This window comes from Papaver somniferum, chromosome 1, assembly GCF_003573695.1.
Source record: "Papaver somniferum cultivar HN1 chromosome 1, ASM357369v1, whole genome shotgun sequence".
NCBI lineage: Eukaryota > Viridiplantae > Streptophyta > Magnoliopsida > Ranunculales > Papaveraceae > Papaver > Papaver somniferum.
The window spans coordinates 10,711,351-10,738,687 of NC_039358.1; the positions used below are offsets into that span (position 1 = coordinate 10,711,351).

General features: G+C 36.8%; 1 protein-coding gene and 1 long non-coding RNA gene across 14 annotated transcripts; one reads left to right on the forward strand and one right to left on the reverse strand.

Annotated features, from left to right (window-relative positions):
* Positions 1 to 5,165: 5,165 nt before the first annotated feature.
* On the forward strand, positions 5,166 to 10,784 carry LOC113279134. 4 transcript variants are annotated; one of them, XM_026527847.1, is made up of 7 exons: positions 5,166 to 5,292; positions 6,411 to 7,535; positions 7,647 to 8,831; positions 8,924 to 9,217; positions 9,315 to 9,420; positions 9,573 to 10,243; positions 10,528 to 10,784. In XM_026527847.1, exons 3-6 carry the CDS (start codon positions 8,494 to 8,496, stop codon positions 9,735 to 9,737), a joined length of 903 nt encoding a protein of 300 aa, XP_026383632.1. In that variant the 5' UTR covers positions 5,166 to 5,292; positions 6,411 to 7,535; positions 7,647 to 8,493; the 3' UTR covers positions 9,738 to 10,243; positions 10,528 to 10,784. The 4 variants fall into 3 exon arrangements, with proteins under 4 accessions (XP_026383632.1, XP_026383623.1, XP_026383627.1 ...); XM_026527842.1 differs by having other exon boundaries at positions 6,411 to 8,831; positions 8,924 to 9,169; XM_026527838.1 differs by having other exon boundaries at positions 6,411 to 8,831.
* An 8,704-nt stretch (positions 10,785 to 19,488) lies between these two features.
* LOC113279148 lies at positions 19,489 to 23,152 on the reverse strand. 10 transcript variants are annotated; one of them, XR_003325651.1, is made up of 10 exons: positions 22,787 to 23,152; positions 22,668 to 22,693; positions 21,772 to 22,038; positions 21,278 to 21,581; positions 21,039 to 21,123; positions 20,676 to 20,814; positions 20,354 to 20,505; positions 20,174 to 20,266; positions 19,926 to 20,055; positions 19,489 to 19,754 (listed from the first exon to the last, which is right to left on the reverse strand). It is a non-coding gene; the product is annotated as an uncharacterized LOC113279148 (long non-coding RNA). The 10 variants fall into 10 exon arrangements; XR_003325652.1 differs by having other exon boundaries at positions 21,278 to 21,422; positions 21,502 to 21,538; positions 21,772 to 22,693; XR_003325644.1 differs by having other exon boundaries at positions 21,278 to 21,387; positions 21,502 to 21,581; positions 21,772 to 22,693.
* Positions 23,153 to 27,337: the final 4,185 nt, after the last annotated feature.

Sequence of the window (27,337 nt, forward strand, 5' to 3'; positions counted from 1 at the left end):
TTTTTGAATGGGAGAAAAGTAAATTTTTTTTTTTTTTTTTTTTTTAAATAATAAAAAGAAGAAAATAAAATTTGGTTTTTGAAATGGGAGCAAGCCCACTGTGCAAGCCTCTAATGAAATGGAAGGAAGGCTGCGGCCTACGAAAATCCAAGTTTTAATTTTGAAAGTTTAATTTGGCCCAGTTGGTTAAGGCCCGACGTTTGTTTTAAAACTTTGGTTTCGAGGTCCACTCTTGAGTGGAAGCAAGTCCACAATCAGTTATAAGCTCAGCTGGGTTTAAACCCAGAGTACAAAATACAAGTCCAATGGAAGAATTTAAACAAGCCCACACAAAATAAATACAAGCCCACAAATTAAACAACAAGCCCAAAAATAAATTATTACAAACCCAAAATAGAAAAATAAAAAGCCCAAAAAATTGGGTTAATTATTACAAGCCCACAATTAAAGAAATTTGGAAGCCCACAGGTTGGGTTCTCTCAATGGAATGGGTTTAGGCTTACCTTTTTAGCACAGCCCAGCTGCTCTGATATTGTTGCAAAAACCCAGTTGGGTTTTGGTTCTTTTCCTTGGTGGCGTCCCAGCAGAGGAAAAACAGGTTCAGAACAGCAGGTCCAACAGCAAATGAAGTGAAGCAGATGCAGATGCAAATGCTATGAAATGAAATACAAAATAGCTAAAAAAAACACAGATAAAACACAGCACCAATCCCCGGCAGCGGCGCCAAAAACTTGACAGGCCTCGAAGAGGGTATAGAAATTATGCGCAATGAAAACGGGGGCCTACAGTAATACCGCAAGTGCACGGTCGTCAGTTGTAGCTCATGCAAGTACGGGTCGATCCACAGAGATCGGGTGTGTTTTGAGTTTTCTAGCTAATTTGGGTTCTAGTTGCTATTGGGCTATGAAGCCTTTTGGCTTAGCTTGGGCTTTGAGTACTAATGGGTTTGTTCACAATAAAATGAACTGAGCTTGGGCTCAGTTGGTCTCTGAAGTGTAAATGGGCTTTGGCTTTAGACTTAAGCTTTTGATTAAGCCCACAGTTGATTGGATTGGGCTTTTAACCTTAACCTAAACTGGGCTTTGAGCCTTAATGAAATAGGCCTCAGTGAACTGAACCTTGGGCTTTTGTATCTTTGGAATTGCACTGGGCCTTGGGCTTTGAACCTTTGGTTTCAATGAACTGAATTGGGATCAGCTGGCTTTGGCAGGCAGCAGCAATAGCAAGACTGCACAGCAGAAGGGCAGCAGCAGCAGCTGCAGGGGAAGGAAAGCAGCAGCAGAAGAAGTGGCAGCAGAGTTGTAGCAGGAGAGTGGAGCTGCAGCAGGAGAATGGAGCTGCAGCAGACAACAGCAACAGCAATGCAGCAGTGGAGAAATGGCAGATGGGTTGCAGCAGCAGCTGCACAAGCAGTGCACGGGGCCAAGAAAAGAAAGCAGTACTGCAGCAGCAGCACAAGGAGGGCAAGTGCAAGAGAAAGAGGTGGCAGCAACAGAATGTACAAGCAATAAAATGCAGCAAGAATAACAAGGCAGAGGCAGTGGGTAACTGAACAGCAACAAAAGGGAAGACACAACAGGGCAACAGCAAAGATCAAAGCAAGTTAACCAAGGCCTAAGGCCAAGGGCAGGGATGTGGAAAAACTGAAATGGAGCAAAACTAAGGCAAGAATACAGGCATACTAAAAGAATGGGAAGAGAATTAGCTTGCTCATTGTCACTAGTGAGCACTAATTTCTCCCAATGCTCAATCAACAGTGCAACCTAAGCATACACAAGGAATGGCAAGAAAATCAGCTTGCTATGAGCACTGATTTCTTCCATTGCACAATCACATCAATGCTTCACAGATATCTAGCCTAGCATTCCATCAAACTAACAGCAAGTTTAAACATGATAGTGAACATTTAACTGACAGTGAGCAACAACTTTGACAGGAATTGATTGGAAGTTAAAACATGAAATTAAAACAAGCACATAACAATTTTAACAGGAGCACATTTAACAGGAGACAAACAATTTTTACAACATAACAGGAGCATCCTAAGCATAACAGGAGACAAACAATTTTAACAGGAGCATCCTAAGCATAACAATTAACATTAACAGGACATGAGAGTCCTGGATGCAGGCTAATCCAAGCATAAAGTTTCTACACCAATCCCACAATACATATTTATACCCACAGACCCAAATTTCTCAGAACTACAAAATTAGGGTTCTTCCCCAAAAATCAGTTGAATTAGGTTTACCTAATTTCTTTGAAATTGATCCTTGAAATCGTCGACCCATGCTTTGTAATTGCTCCCTGACCTCTTCTCATGCGCCAATTGCAACTCTAGGTTACCTAATTCATCAGTTTTTGACGCCTAGGGTTTCAGGCAGAGAAGCGTGAAAAAGTGAGAAAATAGGGAACTAGAGGGCTAGGGGGAGATGGGTTTTGGTTGTTGGGTGATAGGGTGATGATGGTGGAGGTGTGGTGGTGGCAGTGAGTTGGTGGCAGAGGTGGAGAAGGTGGTGGCGACATGGTGTCTCTGCAGAGGGAGGTGATGGAGGAGAGGGGCTCGATGGTTTGGGAGAAGGGTGTGTTTGTTTGGGGTGTAGGTGCTCGGTCGCTAGGGTGTGAGGCGGGTCCATCAAGAGATGATGTTTCGTGAGATGGGCCGTGGGATGTGAAGCTGGTAGGTGGATCGGATGGTTCCTCCTGATGAGGTTGGTAGCGACCGTCAGATTTTTTGATACAACGAAGTTAACGGCTCTAGATGGGGTTAGGTGTTGTAGTGTAAGGCGGAGATATCAAACGTTGATGAACAGCAAGGGAGCGACCGTTGGATTCAACTACCATCTAATCTGAAGGCTTGGAATTTCAGCGCTGTGGTGCTTGGCAGAGACTTCAGATTTTGATGATCTATGAAGGAGCGACCGTCGGATGCTTCTGAGAACTGATCTGATGGCTGAGAACGGAGGCGTTTTTGTGTGTAGAAAATGAGGTTGTGCGCACCATTCTTCGCGGCTTCCTTGCGTAATTTCTCCCGGCTTTTCACTATTTTTCTGCTCTTTTCGCTCCGCGACTCATCCGAACTTTATTTATTACCTAAAAATGCAAAATTAATTAATAAAAATATTTATTCTTGAAAACAATGAAAATACAGAATATGGGATAAAATGTAGAATTAATGCATAAAAGATGAGTTAACATGCCAACAAAAAGGGATAAATATATACATTATTTGGCACTCATCAATCGCATATACTAAAGATAACACGATTTTCTCAATTTTTGAATTGTTTTTCTCTGCGGAGATCAGAGTTTTTCTTATGAAATGGATTAGTTTTTCTACTTCTTCATCTATGCGAGTAAGTACTGCACTGATCGAGGTGTTCGTCGCCGATAGATATATGTAGAGATTCTCTCCTGGGTTGGGCTTTTGTAGGATTATCAAAGTATCCAAGTGTTATTTAATTTTTTGGAAGGCTTCTTCACACTCGATACTCCATGAGAATCTTTCACCCTTTTTTAGAGTGTTGAAGAAATCCTTATATTTATTGGACGACCTAGATATGAACCTTCCCAAGGCTGCCATTTGTCCATTTAATCTTTGGACGTCTTTGACTGTGGCCGGCGAGGGCATCTCTAGTATGGATTGCACCTTTGCCGGATCGACTTCGATGCCTCGCTTTGTAACCAAGTATCCTAAGATTTTTTCTGATGTGATCCCAAAGGCACATTAGCATGATCCTGTGGGAGTTTGCTCTTGACGAGCATGTCATCCACATATACCTTTAGGGTTTTGTGTATCCAACTGTCAAACATTTTTTCCACCATTCTATGGTAAGTTGCACCAGCATTTTTTAGTCTTAATAGCATCTTAGTGTAACAGTAGAGACCTCGTGGAGTGAAGAATACGGTATGTTCCTGATCCTCCTCGACGATGGAAATATGATTATACCTGAATATCCATTCATTAAGAATAGCATCCCATATCCAAATGTGGCTTCCACAAGCTGGTCAATGTTAGGTAACGGAAAGCTGTCTTTTGGACATGCTTTATTAAGATCGCTAAAGTCGATGAAATTCTTACTCATCCGTTCTTCTTTGGTACGATCACCATGTTCGATATACAAATTGGATATTGTACTTCTCGGATAACACCTGACGCCTACATTTTTCTTAGTTCGTTTTGAATAGCCTCGTGGTATTATGGTGCCACCTTCCGCATCTTTTTCCTGACGGGTTTGTGTTTTGGATTGATTTTTAAGTGATGACAGCAAACTTCTGGGTCTATCCTCGGCATATCTTTCATACGCCACGTGAAGACATCAGAATATTCTTTCAATACTCAGATTAATTTTTCCTCATCCTCCTTATCAAGGGGGGGTGTCGATCTTGACTATGTCGGGATTATTGGGTGTCCTTATATTTACTTCCTTTGCAGGCTCAGAGACCGAGAAATTTGACTTCAGCTCTCCAATATCAGAGAGGTTTTATAATTGCTACAAGGGCTTCACTGGTATGTCCGAAGTCTGGACTAGTGCCTCGTCCGAGCGTCTTGCTTCATTTGTTTCTTCTATGTAAGCATCGATTTCTCCTTGGTTCTTGGCATGTTTAGCCATCTTCTTCTTGGCTTTCGGGGAATTGATCATATTCTCTCTATTTTCACTACACCAAATCTAGATTTTACTAACAATATGTTTCCTAACTAATTTTATTTTGGTAACTCAAATGATCCATTATAACTCTAGTAACCCATATAAAAAGTTAGCAAATTATGTAATAGTTACCATATTTATGAATTAATTCATAAAAACTAAATAACTATCCAAAGTATAAGATTATTAGTTATTCGTATCTAACACATTTTATACTAAATCACTGTTGGAACTATTTCTACCCAAAATTGGATGTATACCAAAATGAACCCCATGGTTATAATTGTTTATCATTTTCATTAGTAACACACTAAGGCATAGCTAACACAATGATTTATCTTTAAATTTAGAAAATGTAAAATGAAATTGATGATTTAATAAAAAATAATTTGTTTGGAACCAATTTAAATTCTAGAACCTTGAAACTTATATCCTGGAACCAAAATGATATGGGAACCGAATCCTAACTTGGCTATTTTCTCCCAAAAGACCCGGCCGACAGAGAGGAAAATTCATTACCTCTCTTTCTTTCTCATTTCTCATTTCTTTCATTCTCATTTCTCATTAATTTTCTGTTATTTACAATAATCACAGGCGTCCGGAAGGATTTTGATTATGAGGATTTGAGTACTATCAGTTACTGGTGAGACATCTTTCAAAATCTATGGCTATATTTGTTTCTAATCTTTGGTTTTCAAATTAGGATTTTTGATTTTTGGTATCTAAAAATTAATGATTAAAGTGATGTTTGGAATAGATTTGGTATTTTTCTTGTGGAATTTGAGGATGGGTATTGAGGAATTTGAGGATTGGTGTCTGGGGTTTGATTTAGACATGAATCTTCAACTACAGACAAATTAATTTTAGGTTAAATGAGAATTGAACCTTTACTGAAAACTTTTGAAATTTTACTTATGTAACTTTCAATCCTGTGATAAAGATGTGTTTTTGTTCTTTTTTCTTACTTGAAAATGAACTAAAACAATGGTACACTGTGTAGAAATTTAGGGATAGTATACCTGGTTAGCGAGATGGAATCCTTGTAATGGATGTGTACTAAAATTGAAATACAATGAATTCCATAGTTGAAAGTTTGTGGATGCGAGTTTAATTATAAGGAGGACTGGTTTTCTTATATATTATGGCTTGTCGTCCAGGGGAAATGACATGTTTGGAGAAAAAGTGGGACAATTTTATGATGATCAAATGGGGTTTACCTAATTGTGTTGATAATTTGAGTTAATTTTGTTTTCCTTGTTGTGTCCACATGATTTAATAGATTAATTTTTATCTATTAGTTACTGTGTATTTGTGGTTTAGATCTATATATACTGGTTGCCTTACCTGGTAATTACATTTGATGTTTTGATCCTCTCACTCTTTATCTCACACAACTTAAACTTAAAACACAAGACTTGTAGATCAGACACATAGTTTAGTACTGCTTTCTAATACTAGCATACACAGAGTTTCTTTATCTTTTGACATTAGATACCTCTCATGCTCCTACGTATTGACTATTGTCCACATTATGAATTATGATATGGGCATTATAAATTAGGTTTAGAATATCCTCCATTTTGATCAGAATGGTAGTTTGGAAATCATGTACGAACTTCTTTTTTGTCAATTTTAAGCCTAAGGAAATCCACTGATGAACAATGTTTGTATTTCATTTCGTTGTTATTTTTAGTTTCACGAATAATATTGTTATAATAATTTTCACTCTAGAAATTTGAATTTGAAAGTATGGATTTTCAGGTGATCGGAACCTGGCATTCCTGGGTGAGCGGAACTGGCTAACGTGGTGAATTTAACTTTCAGAATGCCGGGAGAAGTGGATAAGTCTTGGATGTTTGAGAATGATAGGTTTGGTAAAGTATACAAAGATGGGGTAAAAAAATTTCATTCAATATACATCTACATATGGTCTTTGGAAAACCATTCGTCCTTGCCCATGTTCTAGATGTCTAAATGGGGGTCGTCTCGATATTAAGAAAGTGCAACAGCATTTGTACCGGTATGGTATCGACAAGACGTGTATCACATGGGTCCTTCATGGTGAGAAGCAGCTGCCGGTTAATAGTGCAATGAGTAATCCAGTAGAGAGTGTTTCTAATGAGCAAGTTAGAGAAGATGTATTTCCAGATTTGACTCCTTTTATTGATGCTGCATTTGAAGTTCATGGAAGGAATGGTGGTGGTGTTTTCATCGATGATGCGAATGGGACAGAGGATGATAATGAGGAACCATTTGAGTTTGAACCAGATGCGCAAAAACGATACGAAAAGTACAAAAAATTGGCTGAACAGAAATTGTATCCTACTTGTGAAGGCAAGGTCAGTACACTCTCGGCGATCGTGGAGCTGCAGAATATAAAGAAACAGTTTGGAATATCAGGTAATTGTGTGACCAAATTGTTGGAAATGATAAAGGTATGGCTACCAGAAAAAAACACGATGCCCAGTAGATATACTGAGATGAAGTCAATTATGTTAGGTCTGGGTATGAAATGTAAGGCTATTCATGCGTGCCCAAATCATTGTATTTTGTACTATAAGGAGCATGAAGATGCAACAAGCTGTCCGCAATGTAAAGAACCAAGATTCAAGGTCAAACAAGGGAAATTTGGGCCAAAGCAGACAAAGGAACCTTCGATGGTGCTGAGACACTTTCCCGTTGGAGAAAGACTTAAGAGATATTATAGTACACCTTCGATATCTGAAGAAATGACATGGCATGATCGAGCTGAAGTTTCTAGTGAGTACATGTGTCATCCGGTAGATTCACATCAGTGCGCTTTAGTGAAAAAGAAATTTCCAGAGTTCGCAAAGGAGGGAAGAAATGTGTGGTTTGGAATTTCAACCGATGGGTTCAATCCGCATGGTACGCAGAATTTAAGCTGGATTTGTTGGCCTGTGATTTTGGTGATGTATAATCTTCCACCTTCATTGTGCATGAAATCTGAGTTTCAAATAATGTCGTTGTTGATCCCAGGGAGAAAGTCGCCTGGACAAGACATAGATGTGTTTCTACCACCACTAGTAGATGAACTGAAAGACTTTTGGGAGAATGGAATGAAAAGTTTATGATGCCCACAGAAAGGAATACTTTCTACTTAGAGCTTGCCTAATGTGAGGGACTCATGACTTGCCAGCACAAGGTGTTTTGTCCGGATGTACTACTCATGGTTATTTTGCTTGTGTTTGTTGTGCCGACAAGACAAGAAGTGTTCATTTGCCTTATGGTAATAAGGAGGTCTATCCTAATTATAGGATATTCCTTAAGACTGGCCATCCATTTAGAAAAAAGGGTGGCACTTGGGTCTGAGTACAGATGAGTTTAACTTTGCTCCAAAGCGACTGACTAGAGAGGAGTCATTAGAAAAATTATCTCTTGTGGATTACACACATGTAAGTTAGTAAAGAGAAAATTAGTAAAGAGATACGATCCTGATAATGACAACGTTCTTGAAGAAGATAATCAAGTCACTGGTGCATTCTACAAGAAGTGTATTTGGTGGGATCTTGAAGTCTATCATATGGTCTATTTACGGCATTGTGTTGATGTAATGCACACCGAAAAAAATGTTATGGAACACATAATGGAGACAATATTCGATCATAATAATAAGTCTATGAGTTCATGGAATGCACGGGAATAGTTAAAGAAGCTAGGTCTTCATTGTGGACAGTGGACTACAAAAAATCGTATTACTGGAGCTGATGTAAAACCAACACCAGTGTTTGTTCTGAGCAAAGAAGAAAAGTTTGATTTCTGCAAGATTCTTAAAGACCTAAAACTTCCTACTGGTTTCTCGTCGAACATTAGCAACAATGTTAATATGAAAACGCTGAGTATCAGTAGCTTGAAATCACACGATTATCACGTCATTATGATGTATTTGCTTCCAGTTCTACTTCAACATGCTTTTCCTCGTCACAAAGAGTTGCGAACAACACTTCACCAAATCAGCTTGTATTTCAGAATTTTGTGTTCTAAAGTCTTGTGTAAAAGTGATCTCGAAAAGGCTCGATTCATGGTTGCCGAAGCAATGTGTATGCTTGAGAAGTACTTTCCAGCTTCCTTTTTTGATATCTGCATCCACAATATGGTTCATTTGGCAGATAAGGCTTTGATTTGTGGACCCGTCAGGTTTCAGTGGATGTATCCTTTTGAAAGGTGAATTGTTCATTTAGTTATGTGGTGTTGGTTATGTTAGGTATATACCTAATCTTTTATTTTGCTGATATATACATGTGCAACTGAAACAGGGCAATGAAGGACTGCAAAAACATACCAAATAACAAAAGATTCATTGAAGGGTCTATTTCAGTGTCCCGTCTTTTACAAGAGTCTGTTATGGGTGCGATGGAGTGCATGCCAAATGCAAACGATGGAAATCACAAAGCTACTTGGGAAGCCTTTTTAAGACCAGATGCGGAGTTCAGTGATGTGGGTTCTATGCTTAAAGATAAAAAAGTGACCCTAACCAATGTACAGTTTGTACAAATACATAGGTGGGTACTCTTTCGATTAAATCCTTCGGGTCTTGACGCCTATTATAGGTATGTTTTTGCTGCATAGTATATTTTTCTTCAAATTCACTAATGAGAGGTAAATAAAATGTTTCTTGAATGTTGATATGATTTATGTTATTTGTAGGGAGTTCTGTGACACCCTCTTACCGATCTTAGATTCTACTGGTAAGGAGGTCACGGTTGATGAGGTAGAAACACAAACAAAGTTCATTCCATGGTTGGTTGAAAAGGTATGGCTTCTATGTATCTTGTTTAGATTATACTGATAAGGAAACCTTATATGGAAAATTGAAATGCTAAGCGTGAAATTAGTTTCTCTCCAACGGAAGCCTTAGTTTTAATCTAATGTTTGGTTGGCTGTTGTTATTTTCATTTTGTATAGCTAGTGAAAGAGAAAAAAACAGATTCGGTTTTGTGGAGATTGGCACAAGGTCCTGTTGGAGCGACAGAGTATATAAAATATCGCGTAAATTGTTTTGTGTTTTCTCCTAGATCTTATGAAGAAGACCGTGATACCCAAGATAGTGGTGTCTGCGTAGAGGCATAAACCACGTTTAGGAGGAACAAAGGTGATACATCTCCTGAAACTCACTTATCAAAGTGGTATGGAGTGATCAACCAAATCCTAGAATTGGACTATACCACTTTTTATGAGACTGTGTTCTACTGTGACTGGGTGAAGGTAGGCAGTGGAATCAAAATTTGTCCAGATTCCAATCTGGTTTTGGTAAAGTTGAACAGTATGAAAAGTTCCAGTAAAATATATGACGAACCGGAAATTCTAGTTGAAGAGGCAAGCCAGGTCTTTTACTCCAAAGATTTGAAAAGACCTGATCAGTGGGTTGTTATTCCTTCACTAAAGGGGTTAACGATAAAGGTAGACGATCTTGAGAAGCCTAGTCCCGGCAGCTTTCAAAATGTTCTTGTCGATGAACCCCATTTGGATTGTTTGCTTAATGTTTATGGTGCGAAGAGGCCAAGAGTGGTGCCAAGAAGGCGAGCATAGCCAGTGTAATTTCTGATGAAGAACCTAGAATCATTTGCATCAAACAGGTAACCTTTGGATTGAACCAACTGTAACCAACCAGAGTTCAGTAAATGCATTTTGATGACATATTTTTATACCCCAATCTTCTTTGATTTTGGCAATCATGGTTAGTGATCTGTAACTGGTTTGGTTTTGAAACTGCCTAGGCATATAGAGATTAGTGATTGGCTTGTTAAGAAAATGTTAAGAGAATGCAGTTTACCTTTGAATAAGCATCCGTTTAATGTTAAGAGAATGCAGTTTATCTTAACTAAACTCTAATGGAGCTTCCTTTTATGTCTTCGTGCAGGAGATGGTGAGTCCATTAGGAGCATGAAATTTTGTCGCGACTTAACTAAAGTACAGAACACTACCTAAGAAACCGAAAGATCCGGCTATGTATGTATGGTCATGGAGTGGAAGTAGAAATTCTGACATTCTACTTTACATTCCTGCTATATCATAATATTAATACTACAATCTCTTTTTGTTTTAGTTATTGATTAGTGACTCCAAATCCTACAATCTCTTTACATAATATTAATGCTACAGTCTCGTTTATGTGCACTTGCTTCCACTTCCTCAATCTCGTTTCAAAAATGGATTCCCAAACATCCATTTGGATTGACCTTGTTATTTAAAACAAGATTGAATTCGTGTATCAGAAATTGATAAGTGACTCGAAATCCTCCGATTCCATGCACTTGCTTCCATTTTCTCAAAATCTCGTTTCAAAAACGGATTCCCAAACATAAACATCCATTTAGACTGACCTTGTTATTTGAAACCTACTATTTGGTTTAGACAAGTGAATCTCAATCTGATAATATCGACGTCCTTAAGACACGAGCTTGTGTTTTTACCTGACAAAATATCTAAAGTTATAACAAAGTCGGATTCGTGTCTTAGAAACTGATTAGTGACTCGAAATCTTCCGATTATGTGCGCTTACTTTCATTTCTTCAATCTCGTTTTAAAAATGGATTCCCAAACATCCATTTAGATTGACCTTGTTCGTTAAAACCTACTATTTGGTCTAGATAAGTGTATCTCAATCTGATAACGTTCTGAAGACACAAGTTTGTGTTGTTATCCAACGAAATATCCGGAGTTTAAAACAAGATCGAATTCGTGTATCGGAAATTTATTAGTGACTCGAAATCCTCCGATTCCGTGCACTTGTTTCCATTTCCTCAATCTCGTTTCAAAAATGGATTCCCAAACATCCGTTTAGATTGACCTTATTATCTGAAACCTATTATCTGGTTTAGACAAGTGAATCTCAATCTGATAATGTCGACGTCCTTAAGGCACGAGCTTGTATTTTTACCTGACAAAATATCCGAAGTTATAACTAAGTCGGATTCGTGTCTTAGAAACTGATTAGTGACTCGAAATCTTCTGATTATGTGCGCTTACTTTCATTTCTTCAATCTTGTTTTAAAAATGGATTCCCAAACATCCATTTAGATCGACCTTGTTCTTTAAAACCTACTATTTGGTTTAGATAAGTGTATCTCAATCTGATAACGTTCTGAAGACACAAGTTTGTGTTGTTATCCAACGAAATATCCGGAGTTTAAAACAAGATTGAATTAATGTATAAGAAATTGATTAGTGACTCGAAATCCTCCGATTCTGTGCACTTGTTTCCATTTCCTCAATCTCGTTTCAAAAATGGATTCCCAAACGTCCATTTAGATTGATCTTGTTATCTAAAACCTATTTGCTTTAGACAAGTGAATCTCAATAGAATAACGTCCTTAAAACACAAGCTTGTGTTTTTACCTGACGAAATAACCGAAGTTATAACAAAGTCGGTTCGCGTCTTAGAAACTGATTAGTGACTCGAAATCTTCCGATTTAGTAATACAAAAATTTTATCTCAAAAATTGTGTCTAATTTTGAACCGTTGATTTTGCAATCCGTATGACAAAACACTTGATATTTAACCCTTCATTTCATTGAATCCGTATGAGCACATAAGAGGACTATTGACCATTGATTAGGGGTAAAAAAATAAACGGTTATTAAATTGTTAACGTGGCTCTAATTACGACCACACCTATTTCTTTTCATTCACCAAACTTATCAAGTTCATGAGAAACAACGAAATCCAAAATTTTCCCCTACTTTTTTCTTCTCCCGCTCCAAAAATTCACCAAATTTCGTTTCCCCCCTAAATCTTCCGCCAAATCACTCTAAATTTTAGAATGGTTTCAAATCTCTTTTCTCTTTTCTATATAATCTTGTCTCAAGACTTGATTTTATTTTTTTCTATCAACTTAGGGTTTATTTCTCTGAAGTCTGTCTATCTTTCACATCAGTTCTCATCGTCGCTACCTCTCTTAAGGTGATTTCGTGATCTTTTTTTTTTGTTTCAGTTTCATATCATCAAATTCTGATATGAAGATTTTGATGTTAGGATTTCGGTTTCAGTTTAGTTTTATTAATTTTGTGAGAAGAAGATTTTCATATTATCAGTTTCAGTTTAGTATTAATTTCATATCATCAATTTCTAATATCAGTTTCAATGTTTCATATTATCAATTTCTGGTACTAAGATTTTAGGTTTTCTGTTCGGTTAAAAAATGGTTTTGGGGTTTTGATATTAAGATTTTAGGGTTTCAGTTAATTTGAATGGTTTTGGGTTTGTTATCTTTTTATTAGATTGTTCTCTACTTCTATTTCAGTTTTTTGGGGGTGAGTTTTGGAAGTTCATGTTGAAGAATCTTTGGATTTACCTCTGAATCTCCTTCTATTTCAGTTAATTTGAATGGTTTTGGGTTTGTTATCTTTTTATTAGATTGTTCTCTACTTCTATTTCAGTTTTTTAGGGGTGAGTTTTGGAAGTTCATGTTGAAGAATCTTTGGGTTTACCTCTGAATCTCCTTCTATTTCAGTTAATTTGAATGGTTTTGGGTTTGTTATCTTTTTCTTAGATTGTTCTCTACTTCTATTTCAGTTTTTTGGGGGCGAGTTTTGGAAGTTCATGTTGAAGAATCTTTGGATTTACCTCTGAATCTCCTTCTCTCTGTAGAATTGATTGGTTTGTTTTCTTTTTCGTATGCAACATTGGTTTCTTTTTCTATTTATTTTTTGTATGATTTGAGCTAATTTTGTGAACCTATGGATCTACTATGTTTAGTGGTAGTGTTTGAGGAAAATTGGTTTTGTGATTCTGTTTGATTTTGGGTTCTTTTTTTTCTTTTGAAAAGGGGTTTTAATCTTTTGACCTCTTCATTATTTGTTGTTCTGCAGCAAGTCCTATTGTAAACTTATCAAAGTTTTCTTGTTCTGCAGCAAGTTATGAACAACGAGATTTTATGTATCTGTTTTTATTTTTAGACTGTCTCATGGTATTGATATGCTTGTGTTTAGGTTTCAATCTTCTGTTTTATTTTCCTTCATTTACTTATATTTTATGGTACTGATAAGGTCTACGGTTTATGGTTCTTATAGTTTTTCTTTGTTTTGAATGCAGATGGAAACTATTGAAGCCTCTAACAATGAACATACAAATGTTTCTTCACCACAAACAAGTGGTACTGCCTATAGTTCTTCAACCGCTGAAGCTAATGTTGTTTCTAAGCCAAAGTTGATGGTAACGGTGAACATGTATGGGGTACCTGTAGGTGACAATGCAAACAAGTTAGCTACTCCGGCTGGCAAACTTGTCCGCGTCTATTGTTTAGTCAAATATGTGGATTGGAGGCAGGTTCCAGAGAACTACAAGGAAAATGTGTGGTATAAGTTGTTGGTATGTAATCCATACTTTTTTTCTCTCTTCTATTCTGGTTATTTTGAGTTACATTTATGAATGAATGCTTGATGAATCCTGTTGATTTGCTGACTTGAAAATTGTTTATTTCAGCAAGAATTTGAGGTCAATGTGCCAAATCATTTGGCCAAGTATATTATTATGGGGTCTCTTCCACAGAAGTTCAGGACATTTAAACATGATTTAAGAACTGGTCCTCTCCTAGGCAAGGTCACCATGCAAGAGAAGTTAGATGCATGCCCTGGTGATTATGACTTCGATTGTTGGAAAAATTTTGTCGAGAATGAGAGCAAACCTGGTGTTAAAGAAAAGCACACCAAAAATGCAGAAAATCAAAAGAAAAGGACCATACATCACACATGTGGCCGAGAATCGTACGCAAATGAAATCCACAAGCTCGTAAGTACATCATATTGTATTCTGACACTAGTTTAATATTAATTGTTCATACTTATCCATGTAGTCAAGAGTTGTATGCAAATAAAATCCAGAAGCTCGTACGTACATCATATTGCATTCTGACACTAGTTTAATGTTAATTATTTATAATTATCCATATAATGTTATGCACAGGATAAAAAGGAAGGTTTGGTAGCTGAGTCTGCACGAGGACTTGCTTGGATGAATGGTCATGTTGGGAAATATGGAATAGTAAATCCTTCGGCTGTTGAAAAATATGTGAGTATAGTTGGTCAGGTTGAATGAAGCTTGTATTTTACATATTTACTTCTGAAATTAACACATGTTGTTCAATGTATGTTAAAAGGAGCAAGTAAAGGCCGCTAGATCTAGGAGGCAGGACCTAATCAATGCAGGATTGGCATCCACTTCAGACTTTGAGAATGATGAGATTGCTGAAGTCTTTGGACCTGGAAAATGCAGAGCTGGTTTGTTGGGTTATTCTCCACTTGTCTCGAAGAAGCAAGCCTTATACGCGAGTGTTGCGACTGCGGTTATGGATGCAAACACAAACCCAACCAGTAATGCACCAAGGACTGATCATATGGATGAGGCTCTACTGCCAAAGCATACTGAACTAATCACTAATGTAAGCTTTGATTTACAAGTTCTGTTTTTGTTTATTATTATATCTTAATGCTCCTAAAATATCAATAATCTAGGATAGTTCATTAGTTAGTTGCGATTATATTTCAAAGGATAGATGCATGATAACTTATGGATGGTACATATCAAACACTAGAATTTCTAATTGTATGTTTTTGTGGATTCTTTGAAGATACATATAGTGTTGTACCTTTCTTTTTACTTGGGATATCCTTTTGATATAAATGCTTGAATGTGAATACTAGCTTGTAGTTATACTAGTGGTACATATCGAACACTAGCATTTCAAATTGTCTGTTCTCATGGATGCTTTGAAGCACCTTTTTCTTTTTTCCGTGGGACATACTCTTGATATAAATGCTTAAATTTTTATAGATTGTAGTTATTATTCCCAAGTGGAAAATCTAATTTGTGTTCTTAACTGTTTTGTCTATTATAGGTTGTGCTGCAAGTTATGACAAGACAGCAACAAAACCAACATTCTTCCAGCAAAAACCCAGGTACTGGTGGTGTTGAAGATCCCTATGGAAATCAAGTTGTGCTCCTTTACAACAGAAAAATGGAAGTTGTTGCTACAGGTCATGTTGTATATGTCATAGATGGAGAACATTGTGAGGGACTTTTAGTGCAGCCAGAAGAGAAAGGTATGTCTTGAAACCATCGAGGATGGTAACTGTGATGTACCTGACAGTCCTCAAGGTGATCGCTGTTATCTAAGAGAGTATGTTGCAAATGAATCAGTAATTTGTCCCGTGTTTCATATGGAGTTTATGGAGTCTGCCCATGAATTAAAACATCTTCAGTAACTACTTTTTGTGCAGTGGAAACATATCCTTATTTTTATTTTGAGGAGCACCCTTTTTGTGAACTAAAAACTTCTTGAGTACCTATATCATTTTCAGTCTGTAATTTGTGATGTTTTGCTTAACTACTTTCATGTGGAGTCTGCTCCTTGTGTATAATGATCATGGTTCATAATATATATTTCCTGTGTTCGGTCCTTTTAGTTTTATGAATTCAATTTTTGGTGGATGAGTTGTAGCTTAAAAAATAATTTTATAGTTACTGAATATCGTCAGGTCCGGCGACCGGAAACTTTCGGGTCTGGCCACCGGAAACTGTCAGGTCGTCGCTCGGGAATTTTCAGGTCCGGCGACCGGAGCCTGTCAGGCCGGGAAAGTGCCATTTGTTAGGTATCAGAACTAACAAATTTTCTAACAGAAATAGTGTTACGAAATTCTGGAACCAAAAGACACATGTCATTTGTTTATTGGTCATTTTAATAGTAATAGAAAGAGTTGGCAATGGTTGTAACATAATATTTGGATTACAAAGTAAATATGAATTGTAAAATGTCAATAGTTAGGATAAATATTGTAATGGACTTAAAGTGTTAGCATATTTAATTTCCCTAATGGATTAGAAGAGTTAGGAAAAATTCTCACAATTATATTACACCATATCGATAACCATTTATATTATTAAGGGAAATTAGCTCCTATTTTTTGGTAACACTTTTTTCTATAAGCAAATCCTTGATTTGGTGTAGTGTTTGTACTTCCATCTTGTAGCAATATTTTTCCTCGCCTGAGTCTCCTATGATCTCCGCGATTCCGTCGGGTGTTGGAAACCTTAGCCTCTGGTGGTATGTTGATGTGACTCGTTTAATCCCGTGGACCCAGGATCGCCCAACAATAATACTGTAAGATGAAATTAAATCTACCACACAGAATGTGGTCAAAGTTAATATTTTCCTCACACGGATTTCTAGAGTTACCTCACCCCTGGGGAGGGTAGACGAGCCAGTAAAGCCAAATATGTTATATATAGAGGGAATCAAAAATTCTCCTTTAGACCCATTTTCTTAAATGTTTCATAGAATAGGATCTCGACGGAACTACCTCCATCGATTAGTATCTTGGGCATCGCCCATGGTGGCGTCTTTGGTTTCTCCTCCTCGTCTTCATGCTCGGGGATTTCGATGACCACCGTGACCACTTGGGGGTCGTTGTGATTTCTCGGCTGTTTCATCCACTCCTCCATGGGTGGTTCCTTTACCACACTAAAAACTTCGTCACCTTCAAAGTTTCATTTATGAATTCGTCCCGTGATACTTCCTTCAGGTATAGGAGCAGTAATGGCCGAGTGGGATATCGTGTTGCACCCCAGATATTGTGCCTCGCGTGGAATTTACAAGCGATGTACATGTGGTAATATCACATGCTGAGTTGCGGGTTGTGCGATATGCTCTTGGAGTTTATCGTCGTTGATCATGTCTTGCACCATTTTCTTCGGATCTCTGCACGAGTCTGTCGGGTGGCTATAGAACTGATGGAATTCGCATAAATTTGTTCTGTCCTTAGCGTACTGAGGTTGTTGTCCTCTATTCCATGGGAAATTTATCTTGTATTTTCCGTCGACCTTCTTAAAGATCTTGGAGATGAGGGTGTTAAGCTTTGTGTAGACCGGGTCCACAAACTTTTCCTTCTTTTGCTGGGCCTGATCTCGCCCTTTCCACCCTCCACTTCGATGTTTATCGAAGCGTGTGGATCCATTGTTGGGTCGATCTGTACCTCTAGATTGTGTTTGGGGGTTTTGTGGTTCGACCACGTTGGTCCCTTTACAGTTTCCTTTAACCAGCCTGTTATAGGTTCCGTCTTGGAGTTCCTCCAGTGCCATGTAGTCCTCCAGGATTTCTCTCAACTTTCCTAATCATGGTGGCATCATCTCATACATTCGGACGAATATAGGGTATGTCTTTCTTAGGCTATTCTTGAAGCCTAGGATCGCGTAGGCTTCTGGAACCTTACTAATTTCGGTACATAAATTTCTCAATTGAGCCAGTAGAGCTCGATGAGGAAGTCCTCCTTCTAAATTTTTTAGAGTCAAAACTTCCAAAGTATTGTGATACGTTAACTGTTAGAGCATTGCATGGTTGAACCCACCAAGCGTTGGTATGTCAAGTTTGGTTGTCATATTTTAGTGAATCAAAACTCATGTTAAGATTCGCTTGATTATGTACTAGAGTCAACTTCGTATAGGTTAGCTTGAAAGTATTAGGATATGAGACATTACAAGTATTGTGAAGTCTTGAAGATGTGAAAAAGAAAGGAGTTACAACGCCAAAAATCATCCTTCCACTTGAGGTTAGTGATATTTGACTTGAACTGTTTCATTCCTTAACGTATCTTTCAAGTCGTGCATATTAAAAACATAACCGCGAAGCATATTTGAACTCTAGATAGACATAGTATTAAGGAATATAATACGAGGTTTATTGCTTAACCATTAAACTTTGTAGATAAGACATCTCCATAATCACTTGAATGCTATTGTGATTATTTATGGGTATGAGGTGAGGATTTCATCCTAGGGAACAATGTTTACATGTGTTCTAAGGAAGTAAGTTCATAAACTTGTTTGTGAACCGAAAAGGATATTTACAGGTGTTATTGGTTTTGTTATTCATTGCATATCTTATGAACAACCAATATGTGTGATAGAGTATAACCGCTCACAATTTGTTGTGTTATTGGTAGAACTATTCACAAAGGCCTGACTTATGTATTGGTATGACTTTTATTAGTAAAACCGATCTTAACTAATCACCTGTGGTATGATCGGATTTTGTATGTCTGACCAATTAAAGGGAAAGGGCGAACCGATCCTTGTAAGAGGTGCATTACATGAAAGGGAACTGATCCTTGTATGGGGTGCAACAAGGTTTATAACAGAAAGGGAATCGATCCTATGGACATGTGCAACACGTTTTTAGGCAAAGGAGAACTGATCCTATGGACATGTGCAACACATATAAGTGAGATACCATATATATGTGGGGAACCGATCCTAGTACCTAGTCAGCCGAATTTTTGGAAAGCTAGTGTGACTATGCACAATACTCACATGGAGGTAGAACCGAAACTTGTTTTGGTAGAACCGTAAACCCATGATTGTGATTGAATGTTGGTTTGATCAATCGCATAATTCTTGAAAGTCAGATGAACCAATTCTAAACTTGCACTACACCAAATTCAGTGATTAGAAACGGTAGGTGGCAGTTGCAAAGTAGGGTCGCAACAGTTCTTCTCTGTTACGAAAGTCGATGTTGCAAGCAACGGCCATAATGCCGTTGCAAATTTTTGGTCGCAACAGTTTGGAACTGTTGCAACGTCAAAAAGTCGCAACTGTTTCTATCTGTTGCGAAATTAGATGGTCGCAACAGTTTTAAACAGTTGCGAAACAGGAGTTACCAATTCTCGCAACAGGCTACTGCAGTTGCGAAATTTTTTCAACATCAAAAAAATAGTGGTTTTGACCAGTCAAAACCATGTGAACATTACAGTTCCCTGTAACAAAACCAAGTTTCCCTGACTATCAAAACCAGCCAAATTAAGTTAAAATCAGGTTCTTAATCCACCAAAATTATCAATAAAATATTTTTCCTTCAATTTAATTCACCATAACATTCAATGATTAACTCCATATACACAAAAAGTAAGACACACATTACAAAAGTTCCAAGGCCATACAAGTTTTATGTGTAGTATCAAAAAAAATGACAAGTATACTATTCGTTTTTCGGATACAATAAAATGAAGAACCTTGAACTTTGCCGAGGAGATTATGGTAACCATCAGTTAAAGCATTTATGCTTGAAGCCTTTTTCTCATCTCCTCCAACACCTACACCTGAAAAATACAAAACTATGCCATCATGAAAAATGCATAAATCCTACTGCAATAAACTCAATGATTCACTCCTAGATAATAAGTGAATCATATTACCGTTATGTATGGGGATACTAGTTCTCAATGAAAATTTAATATGGGAAAAGCTTACATAGTTATGACTTACATTACCTATAATTCCAACACCTGCTAGAACAATCCCCAACCAATAAATAGCATTCATGACCTCCCATAGATAAAAATGGGAAGAGATACAAAGTATGGAAAGTCCACACCCGGAAGATGGTTGAATAACAGAAACCTGTAAAAAGTGCACAAAAGGGATAATCGGAATATATTACTCATCCAACTGAACAATAATGGCTCGGAAACCAATTGGATTCCAGTATGTGATACAAAATTGTTTGAACTGAACTTACCGGATCTTTGGACAAATCCTTAACATCAACAAAGTGGTTAATCAACACATTATTTTGGAATAGACAGGATGGCCATATCTCACTAAAGCATATCTACAAGAGCAAAAAAAGTGCAGAAGTAGTTAGTATATTTCAACGGAAAACAGAGTTTAAAGAGAGCAAGAGAGATAAATATTGCACCCTGGTTGAATTTTTTATGGACAGTACAAAAGGATCAAGATCATCCTTAGCCGAAACAGTGATGCAAGGCACCTCAGAACCTGTTGTCTTCACCATGACCAACAACATTCACTAACAATTCTGTTTCTCTTTTCCATGACTTCTCATCGGAACTGCGGGAAGAAGTTTTACCATTATCACTAACAAGTAGTCACCAGCAAAATAAAATATCATACTCAAGTTGTACACTTGACGTTATAATAAGATGTATCAAATGTCGTACTTATAAAATACTACATAAAAACATTCGACCTCTGCGCCAGTTGATAAAAATAAAACTTACCCTTAATTGTCTCCAACTTGATAATATCAATCCATCTCAATTCCTCTTGGAATTTATATTCATACAGTGGTATGCAGATACCGATATAAAAGTATTGAAGGAGGTATATGTTGTGTACTTGGTGTTCGAAGAGAATCACCTGCAGGGTAATCAAACAAACCCCAAAAAGTTCAACCTAAAAAAGTCAAATTGAGGTCAAGAAACACAAAATCTCACAATTCCAAGAAACATGGATGGATTCACCCTTTACTTCCAAGTACTGCGAATCACCAACATTTTCATCCACGATTACTATAAAACCTTCTCAAATACCAAAGTCAAATTTCACAAGATTAAATGTCATTATTGGGTAATGCAAAATACCTTCCACAGAACTAGATTAACCGGGTGTATACAACTCCCAACTCCTTTCCTTTCTAAATCTATCCAAAAACCCTTATTCTGCAGCCTACACAAAAACAAGTCACGGAACGCTAGATCTCAAGATACAATAAAATATCTAACACAAAAATGTATACAGTGTTAAGAACCCTAACTAATGCCAAGCACAATAACTAAGAAGGCCAGTTGCATATGAAGAAACAGAAGAAACATATTGCTACCTCAAACCATATGAAGTATGATCCTTTCTGACAGTGGTTGTTCTAACTCTTATCTCCTCATCAAGACTGTTTATATTTCTTTAATGTTTTCGCAGCATGGTGAAAATCAACTATAGCTTGAAATTGGGAGATTGTATTACTCAAACTACTGAGATAAACATGTCAGCATATATAAAAACTGAACAAAACAAATCACAAGTAAATGGACAATCCAGCTGCAATACCTATTTCTTTCCTCAATTTCCTATGTCCTCCATCTAGCTGCAATTCAGAAGTGGAATCAAGAACTTGAGCTTTCCTACAACTGAAAAATCATTTAGAATTTAGAAGAATAAAAACAATGGAGCACCATAAAAAGTCACATTTGTGTTTAATAAATTTCCCAATTTAGGAACATGCTGAAATAATATGAGATTCATATGTTAAACTATATCTTGAGTGTTCAAGGTTTACAAGATTTAGGTTACTTACAAAACAGCAGCAAGAAACTTTACCTTTGGTTATCATGTTATCAAATAATACATTTACACTACCCTGAAGTTCCTTCCTACATCATTTGTATGTCCACTGCCACCTAGTATCACTTTCTATTACCAGATACACGACCTGAACTCTACCAACAGAAAAACTTCTCTCTCCGACCTTTACCACCATCACCAGATACCTCGTATATCACCTTCTCGCGTCCATACCGACAATCCACACAGAAGATCATACCATCTCCTCACACAGCGCACCATCAGTTTTCTCCTACTTGCACCCTACAAAACAACACTATCAAGAGTTGTTATCAATTATCTAAACCAAGGAACATAAAACACGATTGTAAACCCATAATTGAAGTAGTGGTGGAACTGAACTGTCTGAGATAGATGGTTGTGAAGATGGGGATGTATGAGAACAAGCTGGTGGTAGAGAATAGTGGATAGTATACTAATTTAGGTGATGGAAAAGATGGTGCAACTCATGCATCTGTGGATACTTTCTCAAGCAGGCGAGGGGTGCAATCGATTGTGTATTTCTATTACCTTAGTATCATCCATTTTATATCTCCAATTATTATTTAAACCCCTAAAATTTCGAATTAGATACAAACCCAACAATTTCATTCATTCAAGAACTCTAAATTATCTGAATTTGATGCTTAACCATCAAATTATATAAAAACCCTAAATTGACATAAACCTAATTTCCCTGTTTTACAAAAACTTCAATTCAAGGAAGAGGTTTTGAAAGAAGAAAAAAAATGTGAAAAAGGATATGAAAGTGTTGACAGGATTGAATTTGTAATGAACAGGAGAAGTATGACAAGCTAAATGATAGATCTGATCAACTTCCAACAGCAATGGTTCAACAACATCATGTCTAATCATTTCAAATTTAGGATTACAATGATGCAGAGAATTTCTTTCCTCCCTGCAAAGAAATTATCAACACCAATAACATTATCAATTGCTTATATGTTCACAAATCACAAGTTATAACTCAAAATATTCACATAATACTAACCACCACAAGTGATTGAAAATCATCGATCGAAGCTTTAGGTCTACCATACATCAATAAGATTACCCCCTTTCGTAAATATCAGCAGCGACAACCCAAAATCAGAAATACAATAATAATGGAAAATATTATTATCCAATCCAGATCTACCTGTTCATCAGAAACATCAGATATGTTTTAAGTAAATTTAGGGTTAGGTTTTTGTTTTCAATTTTATCGATAGCCAAAGATGCAACAAACGTAGATGAAGAACCTAGGTTTTCATTTGAACGATTTGAAGACATTGATCGAATGATTTTATTTTTTGAGAGAGAAAGAAAATGAATTAAAGAAGATAACGAAAGAGGAAGAGAAGAGAATGAGAGGTAGAGCTTGATGTAGAGAAGATAAGATAAGAGAATGAGAGGTGTTTCTCGATAAAGATAAAGACTGAGTCATCTTTGAAGCTGATTCCGAGCATGTGAATGAGCTGAAAACGAGTCAGCTTCAAAGTGTGGGTAGCCACGCACACAAGTCGCACGCGTACAACTCAATTCTGTTGCGAATCGCAACAGAAACAAACTGTTGCAAGTTTTGCAACTATTCTCCGCTGTTGCGGAATCTAGTTACTAATCCTTGAATTTGGTGTGGTGTTGTTTGGAAGTGTGGAAAATCGGTTTCAAGGTTGTAAGTGTGAAAGATAACTTACAAAGTTAAGATGTCAAAAAACTTTGAACACGTGTTGTGAATGTTTATTTCTTTAATTGTTCAAAGATATTCCTTAACGTCTAAGGGAAGAGAATCCCAGGATCGAAACATAAGTAAGTTAAGAATCTTTTAATTAAGGTTATTAATTTCATTTTGTAGGGAAATTATAGAATTAGTAATGTGCATTTACTAATTATAATTTCCGAGAGATTTCGATCGTTATTTTTGGACAAAGCATTTCCAGGAATTATGAAAACTGAATCTGTGCTTTAATGAGTATCTTGAGAATATTTTCAGTTTTGGAAATTCCTTGGTGTTCAAACTTCCTTGTCTATAAATACTCGAAGTTTTCCTTTCTAGAAAACTAATCATTCGTAACAACAGATTTACTCTTTTTTTGTTGTTACTGGTGTAGCTGCTTATTCGGAGAGGAGAGTAACCTAATTAGGCGAAATATCTTACGGCCGCTCAGTTTAAAGTCTTCTTTGGGAATGAGAAGCACTAGCGCGACCCGTTGGTGGGAAACTAGATAATTGCTATTTATCTTTTGTTTTCGATTGATTTGATTGACTAACGACGGTTAAAATCTGATTGCACCTAGTTTCTTTATTCTTGAGAATCTTCTCTTCTGATATAAGATTCACTCAAACTAGTTCATAGTTTCGACAGGGATCTTTAGATTGTTGTTAGTTCTAAATACGATCTTGTATAATCCATTGTGAACAGACTCCGTTCTGTGCGTGATTGATCACAAGAGATTCAAGTGATTGTGTGCAGTTTTTATTGAAGATTAAAGAAGATTTGAAGACAAAGAAGATATTGAAGATATGACTTGGGTTTTTTAATCTTTGGTAAGCACAATACTTGTTTCGGTAAAAGAGAATCCAATTAATAATCGGTTTATCCTTGTAGTAGACTGGATTGATTAATTGAGTAGATCGGCATCAACGCGGTTCTTCGGATTAAAGATGTTGTTGGATTAAACTTAATAGATTACCTTTGGGTGATTGAATATAAGATAGATCTAAGGACCTGACGAAGGAGTTTATGTTGATATAAACGGAAGAGACTTTGTCCGACTCATATCACTTGGTTGAATAGAGTTGATACCAAACAGATTTGTTGTTCCTTTTCTTAGAGAGTTGTTCCAAGTACGTGACTTATTTATAAGTTGTAGGCGTGGGAATACAGAAGGAACTAGGTGAACTATAGGGTTAGTTACTTGGTCTCAACTATACGAAGTTAGTGTAATTTTGTGTAGCGGCTTAATTCTGAGAGTATTCAATTATGGACTAGCTCCCGGGGTTTTTCTGTATTTGCGGTTTCCTCGTTAACAAAATCTTGTTGTGTCATTTACTTTTATATTCCTCATTATAATTGTTTTATTATAATTAAAGTAAATTACACAAACGTTAATTCCTATTTACTTGATAAGCAATCCTATCGTGTTTGGTTAAGTCTGAACCTTTGTATCAAGTAAACATACTTCGTTGTTGTATTGTCTCGATCTCGTATCCATAGACGATCACACGAAGTGTGAACCGATTAGTTGTATTGTCTCGACTCAGTCCATAGACAATCACTTTCGGAGAAAGGACTTATAGGTAGGAAAAGTTTTAGCTTGAGGTATATTTGGGTACCCTCGCCCTTTTCAATTGGTATCAAAGAAGGCAAACACGAAAAGATCTAAAAATATGTGTTTGGTGCGATCCAACCTATAAGAATGAATCCAAAGGATGATTTAGTTAACGTAATACCAAGATCAGATGACTCAAAATTGTTTGAAGGAATGTCAAACACTGAAATTGTTGAGTCGCTTTGTTCAAAAGAATTTTGGACATTCGACGAATGTCGCTTATATCTTAATCTCACTGAAGATGCTTCTAGCAAGGTTGATAGAAAACTTTCTGAATTTGCAGAAATGGAAAAACAACTCTCTGACTTAAAGAATGAGATTGAGATATATGCACAAAAGGAAGATGAGTCACTATCTAAAACACTCAAGATCCTTAAAGACTCTAGTAGAGTTCAAAATGAAGTTGATGAGTTCCTCAAAGAACTTGACTACTCAAAGAAAAATAATAATTCTAGACGAAATCAACTCATTCATGAGTATTTGATGAAATATACCTCAGAAGAATCTGATATTCTTCAAGAAGACTCTCACTATAACTCTTCAGAAGAATTCCTTCTTGAAAAACATAATGACTCTGATATAGGTTGTAAAACCAGTCATGACTTGTCAAGTGAAATTTCATTGACAAATAGCTTCATGTCAACACCTAGTATGTCTAAGTTGTCACAACCTGGACAAACTAATATTGGTCAGAGAACCGATTGTTCTCTATCCCTTATCAAGTTTAGATACTTGGTTATTGGTAATATCTGAATCCGTATCCACATCCGAATACACGTTTGTATTGGTGATAAAAACAAAGAAAAATGGGAATATTTCTTCTTCTATCTTCTCCGACCACAAAGAGACTTCTACAGCAAAAAAGGGTTCAAAAACTCTTCACTTGTGATTTTTGCATGTTCGATTCAAGTGGAAATTTTTGCTTCAATCAATCTTAAGTTGCAACAAGAACAAAGGGTTTGTATCGAATCGCTCCAATTCAACTCAAGCAAGGAGTTTCAACACTCAACAGGGCATATCGATTGTAAGTGGATTCTTATTCTCTTTGTTGATTCAATGGCTAATAGGGGTAGAAGAAATTTCAATATTGGAGAAAGTTAAAATAGAAATGATATGCTCCACACAACTAGGAACATCAATTATGACAACATGCCTAGTCTCACCTATGATGTAAGTTCTCAAAATTACATTGTGAATGATGAATGCCTTATGAAGTTCGGTTCAATTAAAGAACCCATCATGGAAATGTTATTTGTCAAGGTTTCGAATACGAAATATATGAATTTTGTGAAGCATCGAGAATGGGGTATCATTCATGAAAGACCTTTCAAGGAAACTCTGGACCTTGTGAAGCTATTTTATGCCAATATGCATGAAATGAACTTTGAAGGTTGTACTTTTTGTACTGTGATTGGTACAAGATCGTTTGAAGTCAACAAACAAGTAATTTCGGAATTGATTCTCTATCCTTTCATGAATACCTTCTTACCATGTTCGGATGAAAGGTATAGAGTTGACAACAATACCATCTCTTCAGTAATTGGTGGAACATGGTCAGGAAACTCCCTTCTTATTCACAATGTTGAATTTCATCTCAAAGTCTTTGGAAAACTAGCTTGTGCAAACCTGTGTCCTAGCAATATTGGTGGCTCTCTAAAAGAGTCACAGAAACAATACATGCAAGTGCACAGGGTCAGTTGCAGTAAGTGTGCAAGCAGGGATTGTCCACAGGGACAAGGTGGGCAAATATTTTCTATTTTTGGTTTCTTGCTTCTTTTGCTAACTTGTTCTTAGGGGCAGTGAACAGTGAGGTTGTGTGGTGTTATTAACACCACAGTGGACAATTGATGGGCTGTAGAGACAGCAATGGAACAAGAGAAAAAATTGAAGGAAAACAGAAAAATAAAAGTGGACAGTGAAGGTGGATGAGTGAAGATGTTATGGATGGAATAGGTGAGAACTAGGGGTTTGAATTCACCCTAGCTTAAGCTATGCATTCTCCTATAGACATGTTAAACTCAACTATGTTCTATTATTTCCAAAGCACTAATTGTCTTTCTAAGGTACAACTAGTCAAAAGATTTATGAATTCAGCTTCAGTTGCAGCTTATCAACAGCTCATGAACCTAACTACAAAGTATACTTGGCATACATTGTGAGAGTGATCTGTCACTAAACTAAGTTCATTCAAACTTGCTTAACATTCAGGAATACTACACAACAGGGCTAGG